The 25,726-nt window shown below is 41.8% G+C and overlaps 1 protein-coding gene across 2 annotated transcripts in view; it reads left to right on the plus strand.

Annotated features, from left to right (window-relative positions):
• Positions 1–25,726, plus strand: part of ttbk2a (tau tubulin kinase 2a) — a 224,498-nt gene that overhangs the window by 51,666 nt on the left and 147,106 nt on the right. For both annotated transcript variants that reach the window (XM_067991120.1, XM_067991121.1), the window contains exon 3: positions 12,691–12,838. In XM_067991120.1, the coding sequence (XP_067847221.1) occupies positions 12,691–12,838 (148 nt within the window). The remainder of the gene's footprint in view (positions 1–12,690; positions 12,839–25,726) is intronic.

Here is a 25,726-nt window from a genome sequence, read left to right on the forward strand (position 1 = left end):
TGATTTATATTTTGCCCTACAGTGTAGCTACTGTTAGGGGCCTATATACTACTCCCACCAGTGATTTCTTTCTCTTGCTATTTCTTATCTCCACCCAAACTGAGCCAAGATCATCTCTCACTATTATACCAATTTCATCCTTTATTAACAGAGCTACTCCACCACCTTTACCTTTTTTTCCTATCCTTCCGAATTGTTAAATAACCCTGAATATTTAAGAACATAGGAACAGAAGTAGGCCATTCAGCCCCTCGTGCCTGCTCTGCCATTTGATAAGATCATGGCTGATCTGTGATCTAGCTCCATGTGCCTGCCTTTGGCCCATATCCCTTAATACCTTTGGTTGCCAAAAAGCTATCTATCTCGCATTTAAATTTATAAATTGAGCTAGTATCAATTGCCGTTTGTGGAAGTGAGTTCCAAACTTCTACCACCCTTTGTGTGTAGAAGTGTTTTCAAATCTCGCTCCTGAAAGTTCTGGCTCTAATTTTTAGACTGTGCCCCCTACTCTGAGAATCCCTAACCAGCGAAAATAGTTTCTCTCTATCCACCCTATCTGTTCCCCTTAATATCTTTTAAACTTTGATCAGGTCACCCCTTAACCTTCTAAACTCTAGAGAATACAACCCCAATTTGTGTAGTCTCTCCTCGTAACTTAACCCTTGAAGTCCGGGTATCATTTTGGTAAACCCACTCTGCACTCCCTCCAAGGCCAATATGTCCTTCCGAAGGTGCGGTGCCCAAAACTGCTCACAATACTCCAGGTGCAGACTAACCAGGGTTTTGTATAGCTGCTGCATAACTTCTGCCCCCTTGTACTCCAGTCCTCTAGATATAAAGGCCAACATTCCATTTGCCTTCTTGATTATTTTCTGCACCTGTTCATGACACTTCAATGATCTGTGTACCTGAACCCCTAGGTCCCTTTGGACATCTACTGTTTTTAACTTTTTACCATTTAGAAAGTACCCTGTTCTACCCTTTTTTGATCCAAAGTGGATGACCTCACATTAGTTAGGGCATCTGCAATTTAGCTCCCAACCTTGGTCACCTTGCAACCATGTATCTGTAATGGCCACGAGATCATACCCATTTGTTTCTATTTGTGCCGTCAATTCATCTACCTTTATAACGAATGCTGCGCCCATTCACATAAAGAACCTTTTATTTTGTCTTTTTACCGTTCTTTCCTCCTCCGGCCCCATTTGCAAGTGCACTCTTACGTTTGTATGCTCTATCCCTTCCTGACACATTCTATCATTACCCCCATCACTTTCCTGTACTACTTTCTTGTCTTTTCTCTTTATCAATCTAAACTTCGCCCCACCTGAACCCTCCCCCCTTCTATTTAGTTTAAAGCCTTCTCTACCGCTCTAGTTATTCGGTTCGCCAAGACACTGGTTCCAGCATGGTTGAGATGAAGCTCGTCCCAACGGAACAGCTCTCTCTTTCCCCAGTACTGGTGCCAGTGCCCCATGAATCAAAACCCACTTCTCCCACACCAGTCTTTGATCTGATTTACCCTGTGCCAATTTGTTCGTGGCTCAGGTAATAATCTGGAGATTATTACCTTTTGTGGTTCTGCTTTTTAATGTAGTCTCTAGCTGCTCAAACTCTCTCGGCAGACCCTGTTTCTTAGTCCTACCTATGTCATTGGTACCTACGTGGACCATGACAACTGGATCCTCCCCCTCCCACTCCAAGTTCCTCTCCAGCCCTGAGGAGATGTCCGTAACCCTGGCACTGGGTAGGCAACTCAGCCTTCAGGACTTTTAGAAACGATAATCTGGGATAGAATTAACAGTCACTTGGACAAGTGTGGATTGATCAGGGAAAGCCGGCATGGATTTGTTAAAGGCAAATCGTGTTTAACTAACCTGATAGTTTTTTGATGAGATAACAGAGAGGGCAGATGATGGACTTTCAAAAGGCGTTTGATAAAGTGCCGGACAGTAGGCTTATCAACAAGATTGCGGCCCATGGAATAAAGGAGGCAGTAGTAACATGGATACAGAATTGGCTAAGTGACAGGAAACAAAGAGTAGTGAACAGTTGTTTTTCGGACGAGAGGTATACAGTGGTGTTCTCCAGGGGTCGGTCGCTGGGACCACTGTTTTTCTTGATATATATTAATGACTTGGACTTGGGTGTACAAGGCACAATTTCAAAATTTGCTGATGACACAAAACTTGGAAGGGTAGTAAACAGTGAGAAGGATAGTGATAGACTTCAAGAGGATATAGTCAGGCTGGTGGCATGGGTGGACACGTGGCAGATTAAATTTAACGCCGAAAAATTCGAAGTGATACATTTCAGTCGGAAGAACGAGGAGAGGCAATGTAAACTAGAGGGCACAACTCTAAAAGGGGTACAGGAACAGTACAAAAATATGGAAGTCATGATGAACCTTTATAAAACACTGGTTTGGCCACAACTGGAGTATTGTGTCCAGTTCTGGGAACCGTATTTTAGAAAAGATGCGAAGGCCTTAGAGAGGGTGCAGAAGAGATTTACTAGAAAGATTCCAGGGATGAGGGGCTTAGTTACGTGGATAGACTGGAGAAGCTGGGGTTGTTCTCCTTGGAACAGAGACGGTTGCGAGGAGATTTGATAGAGGTATTCAAGATCATGAAGGGTCTAGATAGAGAAACTGTTCCCATTGGCAGAAGGGTCAAGGACCAGAGGACATAGATTTAAGGTGATTGGCAAAAGAACCAAAGGTGACATGAGGAAAAACTTTTTTATACAGCGAGTGGTTATGATCTGGAATGCACTGCCCGAGGGGGTGGTGGAAGCAGATTCAATCATGGCCTTCAAAAGGGAACTGGATAAGTACTTGAAAGGAAAAAATTTGCAGGGCTACAAGGATAGGGCGGGGGAGTGGGACTAGCTGGATTGTTCTTGCATAGAGCCGGCGCAGGCTCGATGGGCCCAATGGCCGCCTCCTATGATTTTCTAATCAAAAAATGCAATTATCTATACATGGATTCAGAATTTGCCACTAGCGACAACACTGTCCTGTAAGATTCTTTGACTTCAAGAATTTCCACGTCTCGAGAGACCTTATGGAGCAAAACGGGACTTATTTTTGGGGGTGGTAACTGTTTGATGCAGAGTTCAAGTATTCCTTGACATTTGTGAACTGCTATATGTAAAGCTATCCCTTAACACTGAAATGGGCGTAAGCTAAGTCACGAATGACATTCTCTGTAACTGTTACTGTGGTGCATTATCCCTCTCCATCCTTCTTGACCTCTCTGCAGCCTTTGACACAGTTGACTGCACCATTTTCCTCTAACACTTCTTCTCCATGGTCCAGCTTGGTGGCACCAACCTCACTTTGTTCCACTGATGCCTATATAATTGCAGCCAGGACATCTCCAGCAGTGGCTTCGCTTCTCACCTCTGAGCAGTTGTTTCGTTGGCCGTCTCATCTACATACTCCCCCTTGGCGGCATCATCCACAGACATGGGGTCAGCTTCCACACGTGCACTGACACTTAGTTATGCCAATGGTCTCTCTGGCATGGTTGTATATTTCTACAGTTAGACTGCCATGTTTACTTGCAATATTTTAACCTTGTATGGAAATTGTTTTAAAAAAACAATGTTAAAACAGAGAGCATTCCTTAGCTAGATAAAGCAGACTATTTAAGAAATATCACCATCATGCTCTTCCATAATATTTTATATGCAAGGCATTGGAGATAGAACATTAGCAAAACTAAATTTCCTGGAAGTTTGTCAATGTTGGAACTACACAGTGAGATTAGTTTTATGATTTAAGGACTGTTTAAACAGGCAGCTGAAAATTAGTTTGAACTCAAATAAAATTATGGAGAAAATAACAGTGTGGAACATTTAGGAATATTTTCATGTGCCATAAATAGATAGCAATGAAATAGCAAGGAAAACAGAAATATGATCCCTCTAGATGTTTTTCTTCATGCCAGCCTCCTGGCGAATGTGCCCAAAGCAGCCATTTTGGAGCTTAGTTTGCGCCTCGAGTTCTGGGTACCAGTACAAACTGTACAGATTGACATTTCCAAGATAATTACACTTTTAATGATCAATAAGGAATGAGCTGAGTTGTCAGTTTGCCACTGTGGCAGTGCAGTGATGTTTTTAAAGTGTTTCCTGCGCATCTGGTCTATTGTTTAGTTTACTGCCTTGTCTTTGTAACTCATATTGTACTGTCTCTCTAACCACCTTGGTGAAATGATTATTTCTGTTGGGTTTACTACTTTATATGTAAAACCTTGTAAAGGATGTAAAATGAAGTGTTGCTTAGGCCACAGCTGGAGTATTGTGCACAGTTCTGGTTGCCATACTCCAATGAGGTTATCTAGGTATTGGAGGTAGTGCAGAAAAGGTCAAGCAAACTGATATCTACTGTAAGACATCTGTGCTATGAGAAGTTGAAGAGCCAGGGGTTGTTCATTCAGGAGAAAAGACTCAAGGGAAATATTATTGAAGTATTCAAAATTCTGAAGGAAGTAGATAAAATGAACCCCAATCACCCTTACCTGAATGCCAGGGACGGTAGAACAAAGAAACATGGGCTCAAGCTAAGAAAAGGGATGCTACACAGTTCACATTTAACTGGTTTATGCAGAGGTGGTGAATGTGTGGAATGGACTGCCCAAGGAGATAGTGGAGGCAGAGTGTGGAAAATTTAAAGGGAAACTTGGATAGATATGAGAGAATGGACGATTTGAAAAGTATTAGTTATTGGAACTGGCCAGATGGACTGCAACCTTTTTCAGTCCTGCACTTTCTTCTTTTCCTTTCTTTGTTCCCATCCTAACAGCATTTAATATTTTTACCTACACGTCATGGCTCCTAAATGAAGCGTGTTCAGACATGAATTGTAACTTTGCCCGCCAAACTGGAAGCGCCTATCCATGCAGGGAGCCAGTTAAATTGGGAATTTCATAAGCATCTGCTAACCTGCCATGTGTAAAGCTTACAGCCACATTGGTTAATTGATTATCGTGATCTTCAATTGATCTTCTTCCCAGTGGCCCTCAAGTACAAAGGGCAACATAGAGAATCCTGAAATTTAATAAGTTGTCTGTCTCTCGGGACAATTGATTGCACTCATTTGGAACTTCTGTTAATTACATTTCTTTCTGCAAAGCTAGCTTGTGTTGGCAGCCTCATGTAACACACATCCATTTGCTTCTTCTCTAGGATTGTCAAATCTAGGAGTCCATGCAGATTTCCATAGATCACTGTTAGGATTACATACTGCATTCAAGGAATAAAAGTGGGGGTGGATGGGATTTATCCTCTTGCATCCTTAGATAACTGTAGAATGTGTTGTCAAATATGAGACAGTGACAGAAAGTGTTAATATCTGTAGCAGACTATCAGTACTGTAGTGGTGTTTTACACTATTGAGACTATCCATTTGATCATTTTTCATAGTGGCCAATTGACACACTAATCATTAATTCAGCACTTGGATTTAAAACCTGATCAAAATACTGCTTAGAGTCCTGCTATAACATCTACAATTCAGGCATTCTTTGAACATCTATACTCACAGATAATTTTCAGAAGCAGACTTGAGTGAACTGTGAGCTGAAACCAGTATCTTTATTCACTGTGCTGTTTGGGTTAGTGTAGCCTAGATCTAACAATTAATTCTGAATCATGGTAAATTGCTTACTGGAGAATATATAAGTTGGTTGTGACATCTCCAATCACCTTGAATAGTAGAAAATACAATACCACTGGATTGCTTACAGGTTAATGTACTGTTTTGGGTTTATTTGCAAGTAAAATGATACTTGGAAGCAAAAAAACGCAATCTAGTTACTAAATAGTACAATACTTAAGTGAACTGGAATTGGTCCAAAAGCTGCCTCTTGTCTCTTGGCACCTAACTCTTCCTTTGGACAAAACTGGACTTCTCTTTCCGCACCCATAGTCATTTGAGATGAGGTATTACAAGTGGAATGTGTGAGTGACAACCTCCGAATCATTGAATTGAAAAGATTATAGATGATGGTGCCTGAGGTAATTCAGGGTATGTTACCTGGAGATTGAGTCTTAGTGGGCATCTTTGAGATGATTTTCAATCTCACAATCCTGCAATCAACATCACTAAAACAGGTCATTATCTCATTACTGTTTGTGGGACCTTGCTGTGTGCAAATTGGTTGCCGCTTTTCCCTACATTACAATAGTGACTATGCTGCTAAAGTATTTAATTGGTTGTGTAGTACATTGGGACGACCTGAGATTGTGATAGCCAGCCTCCCTCCCTCCCTCCCAGGCTCAACTTTCAGTTCCACTTAGCTGTACTGTCACAAATCTCCATACTTAAAACAACTGACTAGTGAGAGCTTTTTCCTGAGAGGCTGCTTGTGTGACTGTAAAGCAGGGTCACTGTATCCCAGGACTTTGGCTTCTTTGTCATCTATAAGAAGTCTCATCTAGATCCAAAGCAGGTGCGTTGTTTTGGACTTTACTGAGGAAAAATCTTTCCCGGGTCATAACATAAGAAATAGGAGCTGGAGTAGGCCATACAGCCCCTCGAGCTTGCTCCGCCATTCAATAAGATCATGGCTGATCTTCAACCTCAACTCCACTTTTCCGCTCGCTCCCTATTCCCTTAGAGTCCAAAAATCTACCTATCTCAGTCTTCAATATATTCAGTGAATATAACCCTCTGGGGTAGTGAATTCCAAAGACACTCAACCCTTTGAGTGAAGAAATTTCTACTCATCTTAGTTCTAAATAGCTGATCCCTTAACCTGAGATATGCCTCCTAGTTCTGGATTCTCCAGCCAGGGGAAACAGCCTCTCAGCATCTACCCTGTCAAGCCCTCTTGGAATCTTATATTTCAATGAGATCACCTCTCATTCTTATAAACTCCAGAGAGTATAGGCCCATTCTACTCAATGTCGTCTCATAGGACAACCCTCTCATCCCAGGAATCAATCTAGTGAACCTTTGTTGCACCACCTCTAAGGCAAGTATATCCTACCTTTGGGTAAGGAGACCAAAACTCTACACAGTACTCCAGTTGTGGTCTCACCGAAGTCCTGTACAATTGCAGTAGGACTTTCTTACTCTTGTACCCTCTTGGAATAAAGGCCAACAGGCCAACGTACTATTTGCCTTCCGAATTGCCTGCATGTTAAGTTTGTGTTTCGTGAACAGCAACATTTAATAGATTCTCCCTATTTAAAAAACATTCTGCTTTTCTATTCTTCCTACCAAAGTGAAGAACTTCATATTTCCCCACATTATACTCCATCTGCCACCATCTTGCCCACCCACTTAACCGGCCTAAAATCCCTTAGAAGCCCCTTTGCGTCCTCCTCACAGTTTATTTTCGCACCTAGCTTTGTATCATCAGCAAACTTGGATACATTACACTTGGTCCCTTCATTTAAGTTATTAGAATAAATTGTAAATAGCTGAGGCCCAAGCACTGATTCTTGCGGCATATCACTAGTTACAGCCTGTGAACCTGAAGGAGGAATTTCTTCACTGAGGGTTGTGAATCTTTGGAATTCTCTACCCAAGAGGGCTGTGGATGCTGAGTCGTTGAATATGTTCAAGGTTGCGATAAACAGATTTCTGGACTCTAGGGAAATCAAGGGATATGGGGATCAAGCAGGTAAGTGGAGCTGAGGTCAAAGATCAGCCATGATCTGATTGAATGGCGGAGCAGGCTCGAGGGGCCATGTGGCCTACTCCTGCTCCTATTTCTTATGAAAATTGGCAATTCAGCATCCTTTTAATGGCTGGTGTCTCTCTTCGCAAGGTCAAAATTCTTAGTGGGATATTATCACTGTACTCTGTTTGATGACATAAGCCATCTTTATCATGCTCAATGTGTGCCTATTTGTGGATCTGCTAATGGTCATCTCAGTTAGGGTTATCACAGTTAATAGAGGTAAATTAGGTGTCTGCTAGAGATCTGAAGTGGTGGCCCCAGAAACGCAATCTTCAGGTTGTGCTGCTACAGCTGCTGCTTCCTTAGCTGCCTCTAGTAATAGATATCTTCCTGTACGAGTGGGGAGCATAAATCCACTGAACTTAATGGAGGTAGACTATGGATGGTAGTTGTGATTATTCAGGCATATCGACTGCTCAGAACTCAGTTATACATCTGGCCATGCGACAGCTCCAAACTGTGGTTCAGGGCAAGTTGGTACATCTCTGGTAAAACGGCACTACTGTCATCCAATACATGATCAAATAGTTTGAGACTCATTCTCAGTCCCTCTGTCAAGGTGTGTTCTGTCTGAACCACCGAGTAATGCTCAGCACATCATCTAGAATCAGAGAGACAGGACTGAAACTGATACTTCAAGCCTGGTAATTCATAGAATTTTACAGCACAGAAACAGGCCATTGCCCCAACCTGGTCTATGCTGGTGTTCATGCTCCACATGAGCCATCTAAATGAATTTAAGATCAAGGTGTTCAGAACTTTTTATGGACTTGGTGTTACCCAACAATATACCTCTTCACAGCTCCGACATTCACATTTCCTTTTTTTCTGCTTAAGTTCTGCGGACTAGTTGGTGGTGAGGTTTCTGTGTACTTTTCTTCCATTACTCTGTATTATAAAACGTAGAGCGAAGCAGTGAACATAATTCTGGTAGCAACTTTTTGACATTGAAAAGAATGGTTCAAAGATAGTTCTAATTTTCATGGCTTCTAAGCATTGAAAAGTGCCTGCCCAAACTCTTTACTCTGCAAGAGGAACATCTCTCAACTGCTGGACCAAGCTCTGCATCCTGACCCAGCAGGTTATTTATTGGCTTGGCTGTTGAAAGGGAAACCTGGATTTGACATTGTCAATAATTAACACAATATTGACCTACTACTAATGCCTATAGTGAAAAAGTTTGTCCACTTATGCTCAGCTAAGTATATTTCCCCCTCTCCTGTAGCACACCAAACATTATAGAATATGTTCACCATCTTGATTTGTGCCTGAAACCCAGTTAATCATGTGTATATCTTTTTGCAATTTGTTTTCTTTGACCCTCTGACATTAGGTTTATTAAGATGATATCCCTTGATATCTCATTTTATGAATGTCGAGTCCTAATAGACAATTGCTCACCTAAAATGGATCCAAATTGATGTAACCTCCATTCAAACCTCTTGGCACATGGAGCTTATAGTTCCTTTCATGGAACAGTTCATTGCATCCTGATCGGGCAGTTCTCAAGACTTGCCCACGTTTTCTGCCAAAAATAGTTCTAATTTTCATGGCTTTTGTCCGTCCCTCACAAATCTGTATAAAAGCACTATCTTCTCTGTGGATGCTCGTTTTACTCTTGACTTTGTACCAAGCCAATTCACAGGTATGCCAACTATTTGTTAGTATGGTACTGAAGTCCAAGATGTCCTGTTTCTAAACACAGGCTTGCAAAATGGTTAGTAGCATGTATTCTTAATTACCTATTTTGGCATGTAGCCTAGTGATTCATTGAAAGATCATTCCACCTGTTCTGTTGGCTGCTTCTTGGGCAGCCTCAATTCATAACATGTGCAGAGCCACCACGTGAAATAATCCACACACTTTTACACTAAACACTACTGCTTGCATTTTGCAACCATGAAAGTTGCCATTGGCAGATCTATCATGATGGTTGGCGTCTGTCCCTCACCTCCCTGCTCACAAAAGTCCCTATCTTCGTAGAGCCAAGTACTGTAGCAACTCGCCAAGGCTTCTTCGACAGCACCTCCCAAACCCGCGACCTCTACCACCTAGAAGGACAAGGGCAGCAGGCACATGGGAACAACACCACCTGCACGTTCCCCTCCAAGTCGCACACCATCCCGACTTGGAAATATATCACCGTTCCTTCACCGTCGCTGGGTCAAAATCCTGGAACTCCCTTCCTAACAGCACTGTGGGAGAACCTTCACCACACGGACTGCAGTGGTTCAAGAAGGCGGCTCACCACCACCTTCTCGAGGGCAATTAGGGATGGGCAATAAATGCCGGCCCCTCGCCAGCAACGCCCACATCCCATGAACGAATAAAAAAAAACTATTAGGTTAATGTGTTGAGGATTTGGATGTATATTGATTGTTAGCTAGTAGGTTAAAATAAACTGCTGCTTCATTGCGCGTCAGGACCTTGGATATGGTGGGGGAACCATGTGGAACTACATTCCTTTATGTTGGCACCTAATGATGTTGAAAACATCATGAGAAGCACTGCCCCACCAAGTGGTTTCCTCAGGACAGTTTACTGTCCAGCTCAACTTCGGTGGGTGGGTGTTTTCTGTTTGAAAAATGCTGAATACCCCACAAGTTAGTTAATTTTTCTATTGTATAACATAACTTGGGGAATTAGACTTGCATATAATATTGTAGTAGAAAAATGTGATTTTGTTTTGTAGTGCTACTAATTTGTTATACATTGGATAATAAAGTAGAAGATTTCATGAATAATGATTACCAACCAATTTAGCAGTCCTATGTACAGATTATTTTATGTTTAATACAGAAAGGATATTACAATTGAGTGAATTTAGAGCAGTAATGGAGGATATATAACTTCTTGCTAAGAATGTTCAAAGGATATACAGTTTAATTTATATCAAGTTCATTAATTGACCTACAACAGGCATCGAGTACAAAAGCAAAGGTTATGATGAACCTTTTATAAAACGCTGGTTTGGCCACAACTGGAGTATTGTGTAAAATTCTGGGCCTTAGAGAGGGTGCAGAAAAGATTTACTAGAATGATTCCAGGGATGAGGGACTTCAGTTACGTGCATAGACTGGAGAAACTGGGGTTGTTCTTGAAGCAAGGGAGTGAAAGGATATAGGGAAAAGGCAGGAAAGTGGAGTTGAGGTAAAAATCAGATCAGCCATGATCTCATTGAATGGCGGAGCAAGCTCGAGGGGCTGAATGGCATACTCCTGCTCCTATCTTTTATGGTCTTATGGTTCTCCTTAGAGCAGAGAAGGTTGAGAGGAGATTCAATAAAAGTGTTCAAAATCATGAAGGGTCTAGACAGAGAGAAACTGTTCCCATTGGCAGAAGGGTCAAGAACCAGAGGCTATAGATTTAAAGTGATTGGCAAAAGAACCAAAGGTGACATGAGAAAAAACTTTTTCACACAGCGAGTGGTTCTAATCTGGAATGCACTGCGTGAGGGGTTGGTGGAGGCAGATTCATTCGTGGCTTTCAAAAGGGAATTGGATAAGTACTTGAAGGGAAAAAATTTGCAAGGCTATGGGAATAGGACGGGGGAGTGGATTGCTCTTGCATAGAGCCGACGTGGATGGATGGGCTGAATGGTCTCCTTCCGTGCTGTAATCATTCTATGATTCTAACAGCAGAAAGTGATTAACAAACAATTGCTAGGTACAGTGTTTTCTCTTTGCACTGCATACATAGTCTTTAATAAGGTGTTATCTCCTTTTAACAAGCTTGTGAGTCAGTGGTTTTTAATATTATGAAGAAATGTTTTACACTGCTTGTTTGCATTAGTGTCTATGAAACTGGAGTTGGCATACCCCACAGAGCTTTGGAGACCGACCGCCTTGTTAGTTAGGGGCTGTTGAAAAGGAGCAACATTTTCTGTAGGAGGGGACAACTGTTGTGTATTTTTTGGAGACCAGGCGGTTTTTGTGGGGCATGGGTAGAGCTTAATTCATAGAAAAGGATAAAATTATAGGTGAACAGGTTCAAAGAACTTTTCAGAAGTTAGGTAGCTAATGGGACATTTTTTTAAATCAAAAGCTAAATACTACAGATGCTGGAAATCTGAAATAAAAACAGAAAATGCTGGAAATACTCAGCAAGTCAGGCAGCGTCTGTGGAGGCAAACATTTAGCATTTCAGGTTGATGACCTTTCGTCGGAACTGCAATTTTTTATATTGAACACACTTTCAGTAGCGCCTTTACACCTGTGGGATTTGTATGAGCATATGGGCATATGCAGTTCTTTGGGAGGATAATTGAGGAAGTACTTAATGGATTGAAATATTTTTTAACTATCTTTAGAGTTTTGTGATGAAGTAGTCTGCTTACAATGTTGTCCGGCAAACTTCATATTACACACGTTAAAATATATTGAAAGGAAAGGCCTTGCTTTTATATAACGCCTTTCATGACCTCGGGATCTTCCAAAGTGCTTTACAGCTAATGAAGTACTTTTTTGAAGTGTCGTCACTATTGTAATGTAGGGAAACGTGGCAGCCAATTTGCACACAGCAAGGTCCCACATACAGAAATGAGATGCATGACCAGACAATCTTTTTTTTAGTAATGTTGGTTGGGCAATAGATATTGGCTATTGGCCAGGACACTAGGAGAATTCCCCTGCTTTTCGAATGGGATCCTTTACATCCACCTGAGAGGGCAAATGGGGCTTTGTTTAATGTCTTAATTGGAAGACGGCACCTCCGACAGTATCCACGACCTTCTGACTCAAAGGCTACCACTGAGCCATGGCTGACACTACTTGAAGGTTTATTCATCTTGTATATCTTCTATTGATTTATGTCAATGAAGGTGTGAAAATTATAAATATCTTGGCAGCTTTGCAAATGAGGTGCAATTGATAGCCATTTCTGGTTCAACCCAATAAAATTTATAACTGTGTCTAGTGACAGATGTCAGATGTACTATGTTGTGTTTTATAAGGGTGGTTTTAGTTATTAAGGTTTAATATTTTTTGTTTTGCAGTTGAAAAAGATTGGAGGTGGGGGCTTTGGAGAAATCTATGAAGCCGTAGACTTTTTGACCCAGGAAAATGTTGCTCTCAAAGTGGAGTCAGCTCAGCAACCAAAGCAGGTTCTCAAAATGGAAGTTGCTGTTTTGAAGAAACTACAAGGTAAGTTCCGAAGTTATGTGTTTAGACTTTTTTTTTAATTGGGTCAGTTACAGTGACTCTGAACCATCCATTACCACAGTTGTACCCAAGATCTTGCATTAGTATGATTAAGAATGGTATTCGTGCAACATGGTTTGCAATGTTTATAATTTGAATAAATAATATAGTCCATTTCCTGTGTGGTTGTTGGGCAACAAGCATTATCGCACTTCAACATATAGTGGGTGAACAAAGTTAGATGTTGGAAGATGGAAGAAGTTACCTGGTCGCTGTAAATGAACTTGATGTGCATTAGGATTAATCATACACTGCAAGATTAGATTCAACAATAGGATTGACCTGGTTACTAAAGTAATATGGATCTCTCCAATAATTAATCTCTAATATACATTTAAAACATTTCAAGACCAATGCACTCCAATACTCTTTTTAAATGCAACTTGCTTTCTGGTCCATAGGACATTGATACTGAATGTGTTAACTCCTGGACTAAATGTAATTTTAAACTTCTTCCCATATATTAAAAATGTAAATGAACTACTTTGTATCACTGACAAAACACAGAAGAATTTTAAATCTCTTAAGCTGCCTGAGATTGCATTCTTTCAAGTATGTAATCCATGTAGTGAGAAGTGTGGAAAATTTATTAATAGAAGTAAACATTTTGCCATACATTTATGGTAAATTGCACAAGAGAAGTTGTAACAAGATCAGGATCTGCACTTTTTGGCATGATAAAACTAAACTTGGTAAGCAACATTCATTTAAATCATTGTAGCATGCTGTGCTAAAGGAATCCTTTTTGGTTCTGGTTTGGAAATATTCATTAAAAGATTTTTTTTTAAATGTTTTATTTGTAAGTGCACCTGGAAAAATTAAGTTTTGATTGGGAGAACTTTAAAAAAAAAATGACAGTTTTGTATTATGTGCATCAATGCCCAAGTGGCTGTTTAGTTAATGAGACTGTCAAATGCACTAAAAAAGGTGAGAGACCTTCAGTTATACTTTTTTTTTGTGGTCAAGATATGGGTGACGATGGCAAGGCAGCATTAATGGCCATCCCTAAAAATTGAGTGGTTTGTGAGGCCACTTCAGAGGGCATCAAGATTCACTACTTCGTGTGGGATTGGAGTCCTGTGTAGGCCAGACCAGGTATGGGATGGTAGGTTCCTTTCCCTGAAAAGCATTAGTGAACCAGACAACAATCTGGCAGCTTTCACCGTAATTTTTTTTCACCCTGGTGTCATGGTGGAATTTGAATTCTGACCTCTGGGTTGCTAGTCTAGTATCATAACCACTACACTACCGTACTTTACTGCCACTTTCTTCAAGTATACAGCCACCTCTGCTATCTACATGTATAACTGCAACCTAAATGACTGCTAGGAACAGTGTTCCACTCTGGAGGAGTTTGTGATGCCATTAACTGAGACTGAAGCTTGAACTATAATTCATCTTCACATCCTGTTTGTGATGTCCCTTTATAAAAGGTGTAAGGACCTTGCATGGAATGCTTAGAGTAAACACTCTAAAGAGGCTAACCTTTACCAATGTGGGCCCATTGTGCTGGTATCAGGATGTGAAATACAAAGGTGTCCATTTTTGAAAAGGACTTGCATGCAACACCAGACTATTATCCTTTGTCTGGTGACAATGCTGTTCAAAATATATGAACACTAATATCTGTAAAGTGCTCGTATCCCCAAATGGCAAATTGAAGGAGCATAAATCAGACTTGCTCGTAATTTCTGAGTGCCACTATACTTGGCTGCAAACAGTGAATAATCAAAGCTATAATTATCTGTGCCCAAGCCTTATTTTGCTATTATAAGTGATTATATTTCTAGACAAGAGTGGCATCAAGCCTATAGTTCAGAGTGAATGAAAGTGAAAATTTGCTTGCTGCTAGTGTTTGCAGTAAAAATATACTTTAAATATATCTCTCTTAAAAGACACTATGGGCTTGTTCAGTGCCAAATAAGGTAACACTGAGGATACACATCAGGATCTGGTTGGGTACAGTATTCAATTGGGACAACCAACCGATACACCGTTGAACAAGTGTGTTATGAAGCTGAGGATGGGTATTGCATAAATATGGAATCCAGAGGAACCTCAACATTTTTTTTTCTTTATGCATAAACAGAAAGATGCACTTTTTAAAAAAAAACTTTCAAAGGAATATAAAAGATTAGGAATAAGTAATAAAAATCAAACTTAATGTTCTTCTGATGCCTTAGTTGGTAAAGGAAGTAACTGAGCCCCACACTCCATAGGTGTACGTAGATTCACATTTCAGGTTTGATTTCTGATCTGTGCTGAGTTAGTTGATATCAGCCAGGATAGCAGTTGACATGCTGCAGGGTATTGGGGTTTAAGGTGTTCGAGCCCCATTTGGTGATGGTTAGCCAAAGTAGATACTCACCAGTTATGTTCAAGTCTTCAAATTTGAGCTCATTGAGCGGCTGTTGTATCGAGGGAGTCGTGGGGATGGGAGACTGTCTGGAAACTGAAGGGTGTTGAAGATGGAGGCAACTTGGAACACGAATTTCGTCACAACTAAGGGTGGCAGATTTGAGTGCCAGAGTGCCGTGGAACTCAAATCTATAGTATTTGGGTTGTGAATCAAGTGCTTTTACCATAATGTAATCCTGCTCTTCACAGTGGTTTCAACATTTGGTGGATGTGATCTTTGTTTTCGTACCTTTACACTCATCCCATGCATTCATAGGGGATGTTTTGTCGTGTAGCAATTAGAGTCGATTGCATTGGGTATAAGTTGTTTTGTTCTATGTGCTGTTTATACACCATCAATTTACAACTCTGACCAAATTATAGAGCAGTGTTTTGTGTTGCAGGCTATGGAGACATTCATAGCATGTTCTTCAAGTCATGAGTCCCTGTGTGGGGTTGGCTGGTTGTGAAGGAAAGTGAAGGGAAATGGGATAATTGAATCAAAAAGAATGGGGGTGGAGGGGGGGGGGGGGAATATCTTAATCATGAAAGTATACACATCTGTGTTAATTCACTATGATAAATGGACAAATGCAGTGAATGTGCTTAGTAAGTGCCTGTTGAGTTTGATTAACACAAGGGCTAGGACACAGGAGAATTGGCAACTTCCAGAAGATTGATGAGCGGAGCTTTTGAGGTGGCAATGCTTTGTTTGTTAAAAGGCAATACGATCTCTGTTGCATCAGCAAAGCTCAATGCATAGTCTTGCAAATTAAGTAGTATTTTCTGGCCTTGTATAAGCATGAATGATTTGCAGATGTATAAGTGTTGCACTACAATTGCAAATGCTTATCAGATATGAAGTTATTTTAATAATTGAAGTACTCGAAGATTTTGGAACACTGGCACAGTGTGTACCTAAACAGTTAGCGGAATTTTGCATCGATCAATTGAAATAGCCATCTCACCATGTTATGTCGAAGTTGGGGGTAAATTAGAGACTGCTTGCACAGTTATAAGTTGTACTGTTCCCTGAAAGGCTAAAATGCATTCATTGTTCTCACAGAATTTTAAGACACTTGAGGTTAATTCCATGTTCAAGCCAGCCTGCCATGCACATTTACCTGGGAGATTTCATCCTAGTTTTCATGGGGCTTTCATGATTTAATTTCAATTAAGTGAAAGAATTTTGAAGAAATTCCAAAACTTCCCACACATTTTTATTTCTTAAAGGGAACTTTAGCTACATGTGTAGTGAGAGCGTAACCAAATAGCTTGCATGCCATTTGCAGATGATTACCTCAGTGCCTTGCTTTCCATGCAGAACTTTTATATTTTAGAACAAATCGTCTTGTGTCAAATCTCCCTTCAATATCCTCTTACTCTGTGCATTCTGAAATAGGGAAGTGTGTACAGATTTCTCCATGCTTTCTCATGCCAGCGTTGACTGACAGGCATTGATATGTGACTATAGCTAGAATTGTTTTCTCTTCCTTGCCCACCCCCTCATCATCTGTTAGGCATATTACTGCCCCTTAACACTGGATATGACAACCCAGATGCGATCAGCTATTTAGTGAAGGCCTGAGTACAAATCCTATCTGAGGGTGGTACTTCAAACCTGATTTGCTGGATAAAGAAAAAGAAAACCTGCATTTATATAGCACCGTTCACAACCTCAGGACATCCCAAAGTGCTTTACAACCAATGAAGTACTTTTGAAGTGTGGTCACTGTTGTACTGTAGGAAGCGTGGCTCCCAATTTGCGCACAGCAAGGTCCCAAAAACAACAATGAGATAAATGACCACAGCATCTGTTTTTGGGTGTTGGTTGAGGAATAAATATTGGCCAGGACACTGGGAGAACTTCCCTGCTCTCTGAAATAGTGCCGTGGGATCTTTTATCTCCTCCTAGGAGGGCAGACGTTTAACGGTTTAACGTCACAATCAGTACTGCACTGACATATCAGCCGAGATTATGTGCTCAAGTCTCTGGAGTGGAGTGGGGCTTGAACCCATGATGGCAAAATAACCCATTAATTACTGTTCAGTCACTACAACCTACATTTTATTTAAATTCCTCTTTATTCTGTCTTTGGTTTATAAGCTGCTACTTTTTTTGAAGGAGAAAAGGTTGCTTACATGTCATCTCGGTTGGAAAATGGTGTATAGCAGAAAGGGATGGTAATGCCATGCCCCATTGCAGGACTGAGAACAATCCTTGTCTAAGCCAGCCCTGGGCTTGGCCTCTCTCTTAAACTGCTTACTGGGAGGAGTGAAAGAATGGCTTTGTTGTAATTCTTCATGATTTAAAAAAGTGACTTTCTCAAGGTGAGTGATATTGGACATGGGGACTGGGAACATTATTCTCATTACGGTTCCTCTTAGCATTCCTCCTATTTCAACATCAAGAACTCAGATTAAGCATAGCACAAGCAAATGCAGAGTAACAGTTCCTCTGTTTTCCCCCAACAATGTTTTTAACTGCCTCAATACAGAACACCATGTGCTGAGCAACATTTACCATTTAGCAACTCAGTGTTCTCTCGTCTCTTCCCTCTCCCAAATCCCAAAAGAAAAAAAAACAATTTTGTTTCTCTTTTGTTTCCCTTTGTCGCATTCTGCACCCCCCCCCACCCCGTTACCTAACTGAAAGTGGGGCCCATCATGTGATCTCAGCACTAACTCGCTGCACTAAGCATTTGGAAATATTTCCCTTCCATTATTTACATTTTCATTTTTTTTCTAGTGACCAATGCAGGTGAAATTAATGTTACATTTTTAACACCAATCACACAATTGATGGTGCACATTAGAATCTTATCACAGAAATTGACCGTCAAAAAATGTTTTAAGTTGATTTTATCTGAGTTGTGGGCTATAATATAAATCAGACTACAAAGCGTATTGCATAGCGCAAAGGTCAGTGAAACTGCATTAAGCTTATAACACACAGCCATGGATCATTTAATATGATTACAGTGATGGCAGTAAGCTGACCCAGATGAGATGATTGGATGAGGCGTGATGCAAAGCATAAGGCTATTTTCATGAGGCTGTTTGGACTAAGTGTTAAACTTCATTATATTTATTATTGAATTTTTTTTAAGGTACATTTTAGTGTCTTTCTCGATAGGTGAAGAGACTCAGTCGTTCGGCTGGAAATGTTTTTGATGGGCTATAGAAACTACAAGTCTGGAGGAGTGGAGGCAAATATGGAGTGAGAAAAGACTAAGAGGCTAGTGACTGATGGCCTTTTGCCAAGGGAAGCACAAAGGCACAGAAGCACAAGCTGGATGTTTTTACAATGTGCTGTGCAAGGAGAATGTTGAGGATCAGCTAGAAACACAGGGCAACCAACACTGAATTAATGAGCGTGTGATCTGTGTGCCATTATGGTGAGGGTTATGATGACATTGCAGTGTAGAGAGTATGTATGCTGTGTGCCTGATGATCAGTACCCTTGAAACTGTTGGAATGGATTCCAGCTGGAAAAGACAGTGTAATAGAACAAAGCTGAGCTGGTAAAATAGTGTACAAGAGGATCTGAATGGAAGAGAGATGCTAGGCAGAAAGCAAGCTGAGAGGTTAATGGATCAGCCTTGTGCTGTCATTGGCCAGATTGATAATGATGACTGACAGACTTGGTATTAGTATTATCAACCCTGAAAAGATATTTTTCTTTTCCCTCTATAATTTAATGTGTAACTTAAATTTGATGGGCTTGCTGTAAAGTCTCTAATGAAAATGTGTTTTTTCAAAACCTATTTCATAAAATTGTCCTTTTAATGTGAAATGTTTTTGTATATAATCTTGCTGTTTCAAATGCGACTGGAGCAAACGATCTAACTATTTTGTAAAATAATGGTATTTTATATTTAATTTTGTTTTGTGAAGTTGTATTTTTCGTAGGCATGTCCTCCCTTTTATAAAACACTGCATGCAAAAGGGAAATAGTATGAAGGTTTTAAATAAGGTTATGCTTTGAATTGCAGCAGGTTTGGAGTTCCCATATAAATTGGTTTTGTGTAGCTGAAGACTTTTAGAATTTAGTCATGATTTCAAGCCTGTGAAAGCAATGATAATTTCATTGATTTCCATTTCTCTCCGCATAACATGTCATTCCAACGCCACTAATTCCCATGGTTGGGTGTATGGCACAAGGATACTTGTGCTTCACTAAGTGTTGCACATATATTCTTGCTATGGCTCATTCCTCTGACACCCTTTACATAGTACTGCCGAGTACCATCCCTCACTCTATTTTCCTTCATTGCTTGTACCAGTTGCATTCATGTGGATCCTGTTACAGATTAAGATAAAGGATTTTCCAATTGTTCAGCTCTGTATCTGCCCGTGGACATCAGTTCTTTGTATGGTGGAGAACTCTTGATGCAAGCCCTGGCACAGTCTTCCTACCCATTCAACCACTATTGGTGGTTTCTCCAGATTATGACATAACATTACCATTTTTTTTCAAGTTTGAAGGAACATCCATCGCAAAGTGAATGGAACAGCTTGAGATAATTATCAAGGAGAGAAATGACGAGGCAGTGATGGCTTCAAAGCTCTCTGGGTCATCCTTGTCCACCTTCCTTACTCCAGCCTGTGTTTTTTTATTCGTTCATGGGATGTGGGCATCGCTGGCGAGGCCAGCATTTATTGCCCTTGAGAAGGTGATGGTGAGCCGCCTTCTTGAACCGCTGCAGTTCGTGTGGTGAAGGTTCTCCCACAGTGCTGTTAGGAAGGGAGTTCCAGGATTTTGACCCAGCGACGATGAAGAAATGGCAATATATTTCCAAGTCAGGATGTTGTGTGACTTGGAGGGGAACGTGCAGGTGGTGTTGTTCCCATGTGCCTGCTGCTCTTGTCCTTCAAGGTGGTAGAGGTCGTGGGTTTGGGAGGTGCTGTCAAAGAAGCCTTGATTTGCTGCAATGCATCCTGTGGATGGTACACACTGCAGCCACAGTGCGCCGATGGTGAAGGGAGTGAATATTAAGGGTGGTGGATGGGGTGCCAATCGAGCGGGCTGCTTTGTCCTGGATGGTGTTGAGCTTCTTGAGTGTTGTTGGAGCTGCACTCATCTAGGCAAGTGGAGTGTAATCCATCACACTCCTGACTTGTGCCATGTAGATGGTGGAAAGGCTTTGTGGAGTCAGGAGGTGAGTCACTCATAGGAACGTAGGAATATAGGAACAGGAGTAGGCCATTCAGCCCCTCGTGCCTGCTCCGCCATTTGATAAGATCATGGCTGATCTGTGATCTAACTACATATCCTTTGGCCCATATCCCTTAATATCTTTGGTTGCCAAAAAGCTATCTATCTCCGATTTAAGTTTAGCAATTGAGCTAGTATCAATTGCCGTTTGCGGAAGAGAGTTCCAAACTTCCACCACCCTTTGTGTGTAGAAATGTTTTCTAATCTCGCTCCTGAAAGGTCTGGCTCTAATTTTTAGACTGTGCCCCCTACTCCTAGAATCCCCAACCAGCGGAAATAGTTTCTCTCTATCCACCCTATCTGTTCCCCTTAACATCTTATAAACTTTGATCAGATCACCCCTTAACCTTCTAAACTCTAGAGAATACAACCCCACTTTGTGTAATCTCTCCTCGTAACTTAACCCTTGAAGTCCGGGTATCATTCTAGTAAACCTACGCTGCACTCCCTCCAAGGCCAATATGTCCTTCCGAAAGTGCGGTGCCCAGAACTGCTCGCAGTACTCCAAGTGCAGTCTAACCAGGGTTTTGTATAGCTGCAGCAAAACTTCTGCCCCCTTGTACTCCAGTCCTCCAGATATAAAGGCCTATTATTTTCTGCACCTGTTCATGACACTTCTATGATCTATGTACCTGAACCCCTCGGTCCCTTTTGGACATCCACTGTTTTTAACTTTTTACCATTTAGAAAGTACCCTGTTCTATCCTTTTTTGATCCAAAGTGGATGACCTCACATTTGCCTACATTGAATTCCATTTGCCACAGTTTTGCCCATTCACCTAATCTATCAATATCGCTTTGTAATTTTATGTTTTCATCTACACTGCTTACAATGCCACCAATCTTTGTGTCATCGGCAAACTTAGATATGAGACTTTCTATGCCTTCATCTAAGTCGTTAATAAATATTGTGAATAATTGAGGCCCCAAGACAGATCCCTGTGGGACTCCACTGGTCACATCCTGCCAATGTGAGTACCTACCCATTATCCCTACTCTGTCGCCTTTCGCTGAGCCAACTTCCTAACCAAGTCCGTACTTTTCCCTCGATTCCATGGGCTTCTAACTTAGTTAACAGTCTCTTACGTGGGACCTTATCAAATGCCTTCTGGAAGTCCATATAAATAACATCCATTGACATTCCCCTGTCCACTACTTTAGTCACCTCTTCAAAAAATTCAATCAGGTTTGTCAGGCACGACCTACCTTTCACAAATCCATGCTGGCACTCTCTGATTAACTGAAAATTCTTGGTGTTTAGTCACCCTATCCTTAATTATAGACTTCAGCATTTTCCCCACAACAGATGTTAGGCTAACTGGTCTATAATTCCCTAGTTTCCCCCTCTCTCCTTTCTTAAAAAGTGATGATGTGGAGATGCCGGTGATGGACTGGGGTTCACAAATGTAAGGAATCTTACAACACCAGGTTATAGTCCAACAGTTTTATTTGAAAATCACAAGCTTTCGGAGGCATTCTCCTTCGTCAGGTGAAGTGTGGGATTCCTTGAAGGTTACCACATATATAGTCTGAGAACAATGCCCGTTGTCAAGGCAATCAAAGTGTTCAGACAGAGAGACATTACATACAGGACCACCGAATATACAAATGGCCAGAGACATCCGAAAGGAAGGAAGAGAGAGAGAGAGAGAATGACCCATTGTATCAAAAACAGATAACTTTTTTTCGCTGGTGGGGTTACGTGTCGCGTGACATGAACCCAAGATCCCGGTTGAGGCCGTCCTCATGGGTGCGGAACTTGGCTATCAATTTCTGCTCGACGATTTTGCGTTGTCGTGTGTCTCGAAGGCCGCCTTGGAGAACGCTTACCCGAAGATCGGTGGCTGAATGTCCTTGACTGCTGAAGTGTTCCCCGACTGGGAGTGAACCCTCCTGTCTGGCGAGTGTGGCGCGGTGTCTGTTCATCCGTTGTCGCAGTGTCTGCATGGTCTCGCCAATGTACCATGCTCCGGGGCATCCTTTCCTGCAATGTATGAGGTAGACAATGTTGGCCAAGTCACAGGAGTATGAACCATGTACCTGGTGGGTGGTGTCCTCTCGTGTGATGGTGGTATCTGTGTCGATGATCTGGCATGTCTTGCAGAGGTTGCTGTGGCAGGGTTGTGTGGTGTCGTGGATGCTGTTCTCCTGAAAGCTGGGTAATTTGCTGCGAACGATGGTCTGTTTGAGGTTGGGTGGCAGTTTGAAGGCGACCGCACTGCGACAACGGATGAACGGACACCGCGCAACAATCGCCAGACAGGAGGGTTCCCTCCCAGTCGGGGAACACTTCAGCAGTCAAGGACATTCAGCCACCGATCTTCGGGTAAGCGTTCTCCAAGGCAGCCTTCGAGACACACGACAACGCAAAATCGTCGAGCAGAAATTGATAGCCAAGTTCCACACCCATGAGGACGGCCTCAACTGGGATCTTGGGTTCATGTCACGCTACATGTGACCCCACCAGCTGGAGAGAAAAAAAAGTTATCCTTTTAATACAACTGGACATTGTCTGCCTGTCTGTCGGATCGGACCCATCGTGTATCCCGTATACCGGGATGTAATGTTTTCCGTGGCTAATCTGTCTGAACACCAACGACACCTTTGATTGCTGTGACTGGCTCCCAGCCTAATATGATATGCGATTTCAGAACCCTCACTCACCTGACGAAGGAGGTAAGCTCCGAAAGCTTGTGATTTTCAAATAAAACTGTTGGACTATAACCTGGTGTTGTAAGATCCCATTGTCAATGACAATATCCCCACTTTCAGTTTTTAAGGGGCCAACACTGCTCCTGACCACCCTCTTTTTCCTAATATAACTAAAAGTTCTTTGTATTGGTTTTGATATCCCTTGCAAGTTTCTTTTCATACACTCTTTTTGCAGCTCTTACTATCTGTTTTGTGACCCTTTGTTGATCTTTGTTCTTTCACATTCGCCAGGATCTGTGCCATTTTGTGCCTTTTTGTGTGCCCTATCCTTATGTCTTATACTGTCCCTTACCTCTTTAGTTGTCCATGGCTGTTTTTTTTTGGCAAGTAGAGTTCTTGCCCCTCGGGTATAAACTGATTCTGCATCAAGTTAAATGTTTCTTTAAACATTTCCCACTGATCATCAGTCGTTTTACCCATTAACAGATTTGCCCAGTTTACTGTGGACAGTCCCTGTCTCATCCCATTGAAGTCGGCCTTTCCCAAGTCTAGAATCTTAGCAGCTGATTCACTTTTTTCCCTTTCAAACACTATCTTGAACTCGATCATGTTATGATCGCTATTGGAAAGATGTTCACGCACAGTTAAGCTGTTAACTAAATCTGGTTCATTACTCATTACTAAATCTAGTATGGCTTGCCCCCTTGTTGCCTCTAGGACATACTGCTGCAGAAAACTATCCCGGATACACTCAAGAAATTCACTACCTTTCTGACAGTTGCTAGTCTGCTTTTCTCAATCTATGTGAAGGTTAAAGTCACCCATTAAGACTACTATGCCTTTGTTACACAGTCTAATCTCTGCATTTATACAATCTAGCATTTCAGAGCTGCTGCCAATGGTCCTATACACAACTCCCACTATAGTCTTAGATCCTTTCCTATTTCTCAAAACAACCCATAAGGTCTCTGTTGGCTGCTTACCTCTCGTTATATCCTCCTTTATCATTGAAGTAATTTCATCTCTAATCACTAAGGCTACTCCTCCCCCTCTTCCATTTTCCCTATCTCTCCTGTAGACCTTATAACCCGGTATATTTAGTTCCCAATCCTGACCATCCTGCGGCCATCTCTCAGTAATAACTATCATTTCATACCCTCCAATTTGAATTTGAACCTGTAGTTCATTTAATTTATTCCGTATACTCCGTGCATTTGTATATAGAACTCTTAGTTGGGCCACACACCCTAGCCTGACCTTCAGCTTTGATGCAGGGTTAATTGCTTTACGCCTTCTAGTTTTCACTTTATCTGTAGTGTCTAAAGTACACTTTCTTTCTGCTGCTCTACGCTTTTCCCTTTCACTTGTTCTTGAACAACTGTTTGTACTATTTGTATTGTAAATTTCCCCTGGATCTTCCCCTCTCTTGCTACTCTCAACTTTACTCCCTTCTGACTCCCCGCTCAGGTTCCCACCCCCCTGCCACTCTAGTTTAAACCTTCCCCAACAGCACTAGCAAACACCCCAACGAGGACACTGGTCTCGGTCTTGCTCGGGTGTAACCCATCCCGCTTGTATGGGTCCTACCTTCTCCTGAGCCAGGTCCCAATGTCCCAGGAATCGAAATCCCTCCCTCCGACATCATCCCTGCAGCCACGCATTCATCCAGTCTATTCTCTTGTTCCTATACTCATCAGCACGTGGCACCGGTAGTAATCCTGAGATCACTACCTTTTGAGGTCCTGCTTTTTAATTTATCTCCTAACTCGTTAAATTCACCTTGCAGGACCTCATCCCTTTTTTTAACCTATGTCGTTGGTACTGATATGGACCACCACTACTGGCTGTTCACCCTCCCCCTCCAGAATTACCCAGCCTCTGACCTGCTGTTGTGGCCACAGTATTTATATGGCTGGTCCAGTTAAATTTCTGGTCAATGGTGACCCCCAGGATGTTGGTGGGGGATTCGGCGATGCTAATACCGTTGAATGTCAAGGGGAGGTGGTTAGACTCTCTCTCTTGTTGGAGATGGTCCTTGCCTGGCACTTGTCTGGCGCGAATGTTACTTGCCACTTATCAGCCTAAGCCTGGATGTTGTCCAGGTCTTGCTGCACGCGGGCTCAGACTGCTTCATTATCTGAGGGGTTGTGAATGGAACTGAACACTGCAATCATCAGCGAACATCCCCCTTTCTGACCTTATGATGGAGGGAAGGTCATTGATGAAGCAGCTGAAGATGGTTGGGCCGAGGACACTGCCCTGAGGAACTCCTGCAGCAATGTCCTGGGGCTGAACATCTCTAAGATAGGGCCTACCAGAAATTCATTGTCCCCCAAATCCCAATGTCTTTGGGCATCGGCCAAGAAGACAACTTACATTTATGTAGCGCCTTTAATGTAGGAAAAGATCTTAAGGTGCTAAAATGGCCACCGAGCCAAAGGAGGAGATGTTGGGATGGGTGACTATAAAAACTTGGTCAAAGAGGTAGGTTTTAAAGGAGGAAAGAGAGATGAAGCGGTGGAGAGGTTTAGGAATGCAATTCCGGAGCTTAGGCCTTATACGGC

This window comes from Heptranchias perlo, chromosome 10 (assembly GCF_035084215.1).
Source record: "Heptranchias perlo isolate sHepPer1 chromosome 10, sHepPer1.hap1, whole genome shotgun sequence".
Lineage (NCBI taxonomy): Eukaryota > Metazoa > Chordata > Chondrichthyes > Hexanchiformes > Hexanchidae > Heptranchias > Heptranchias perlo.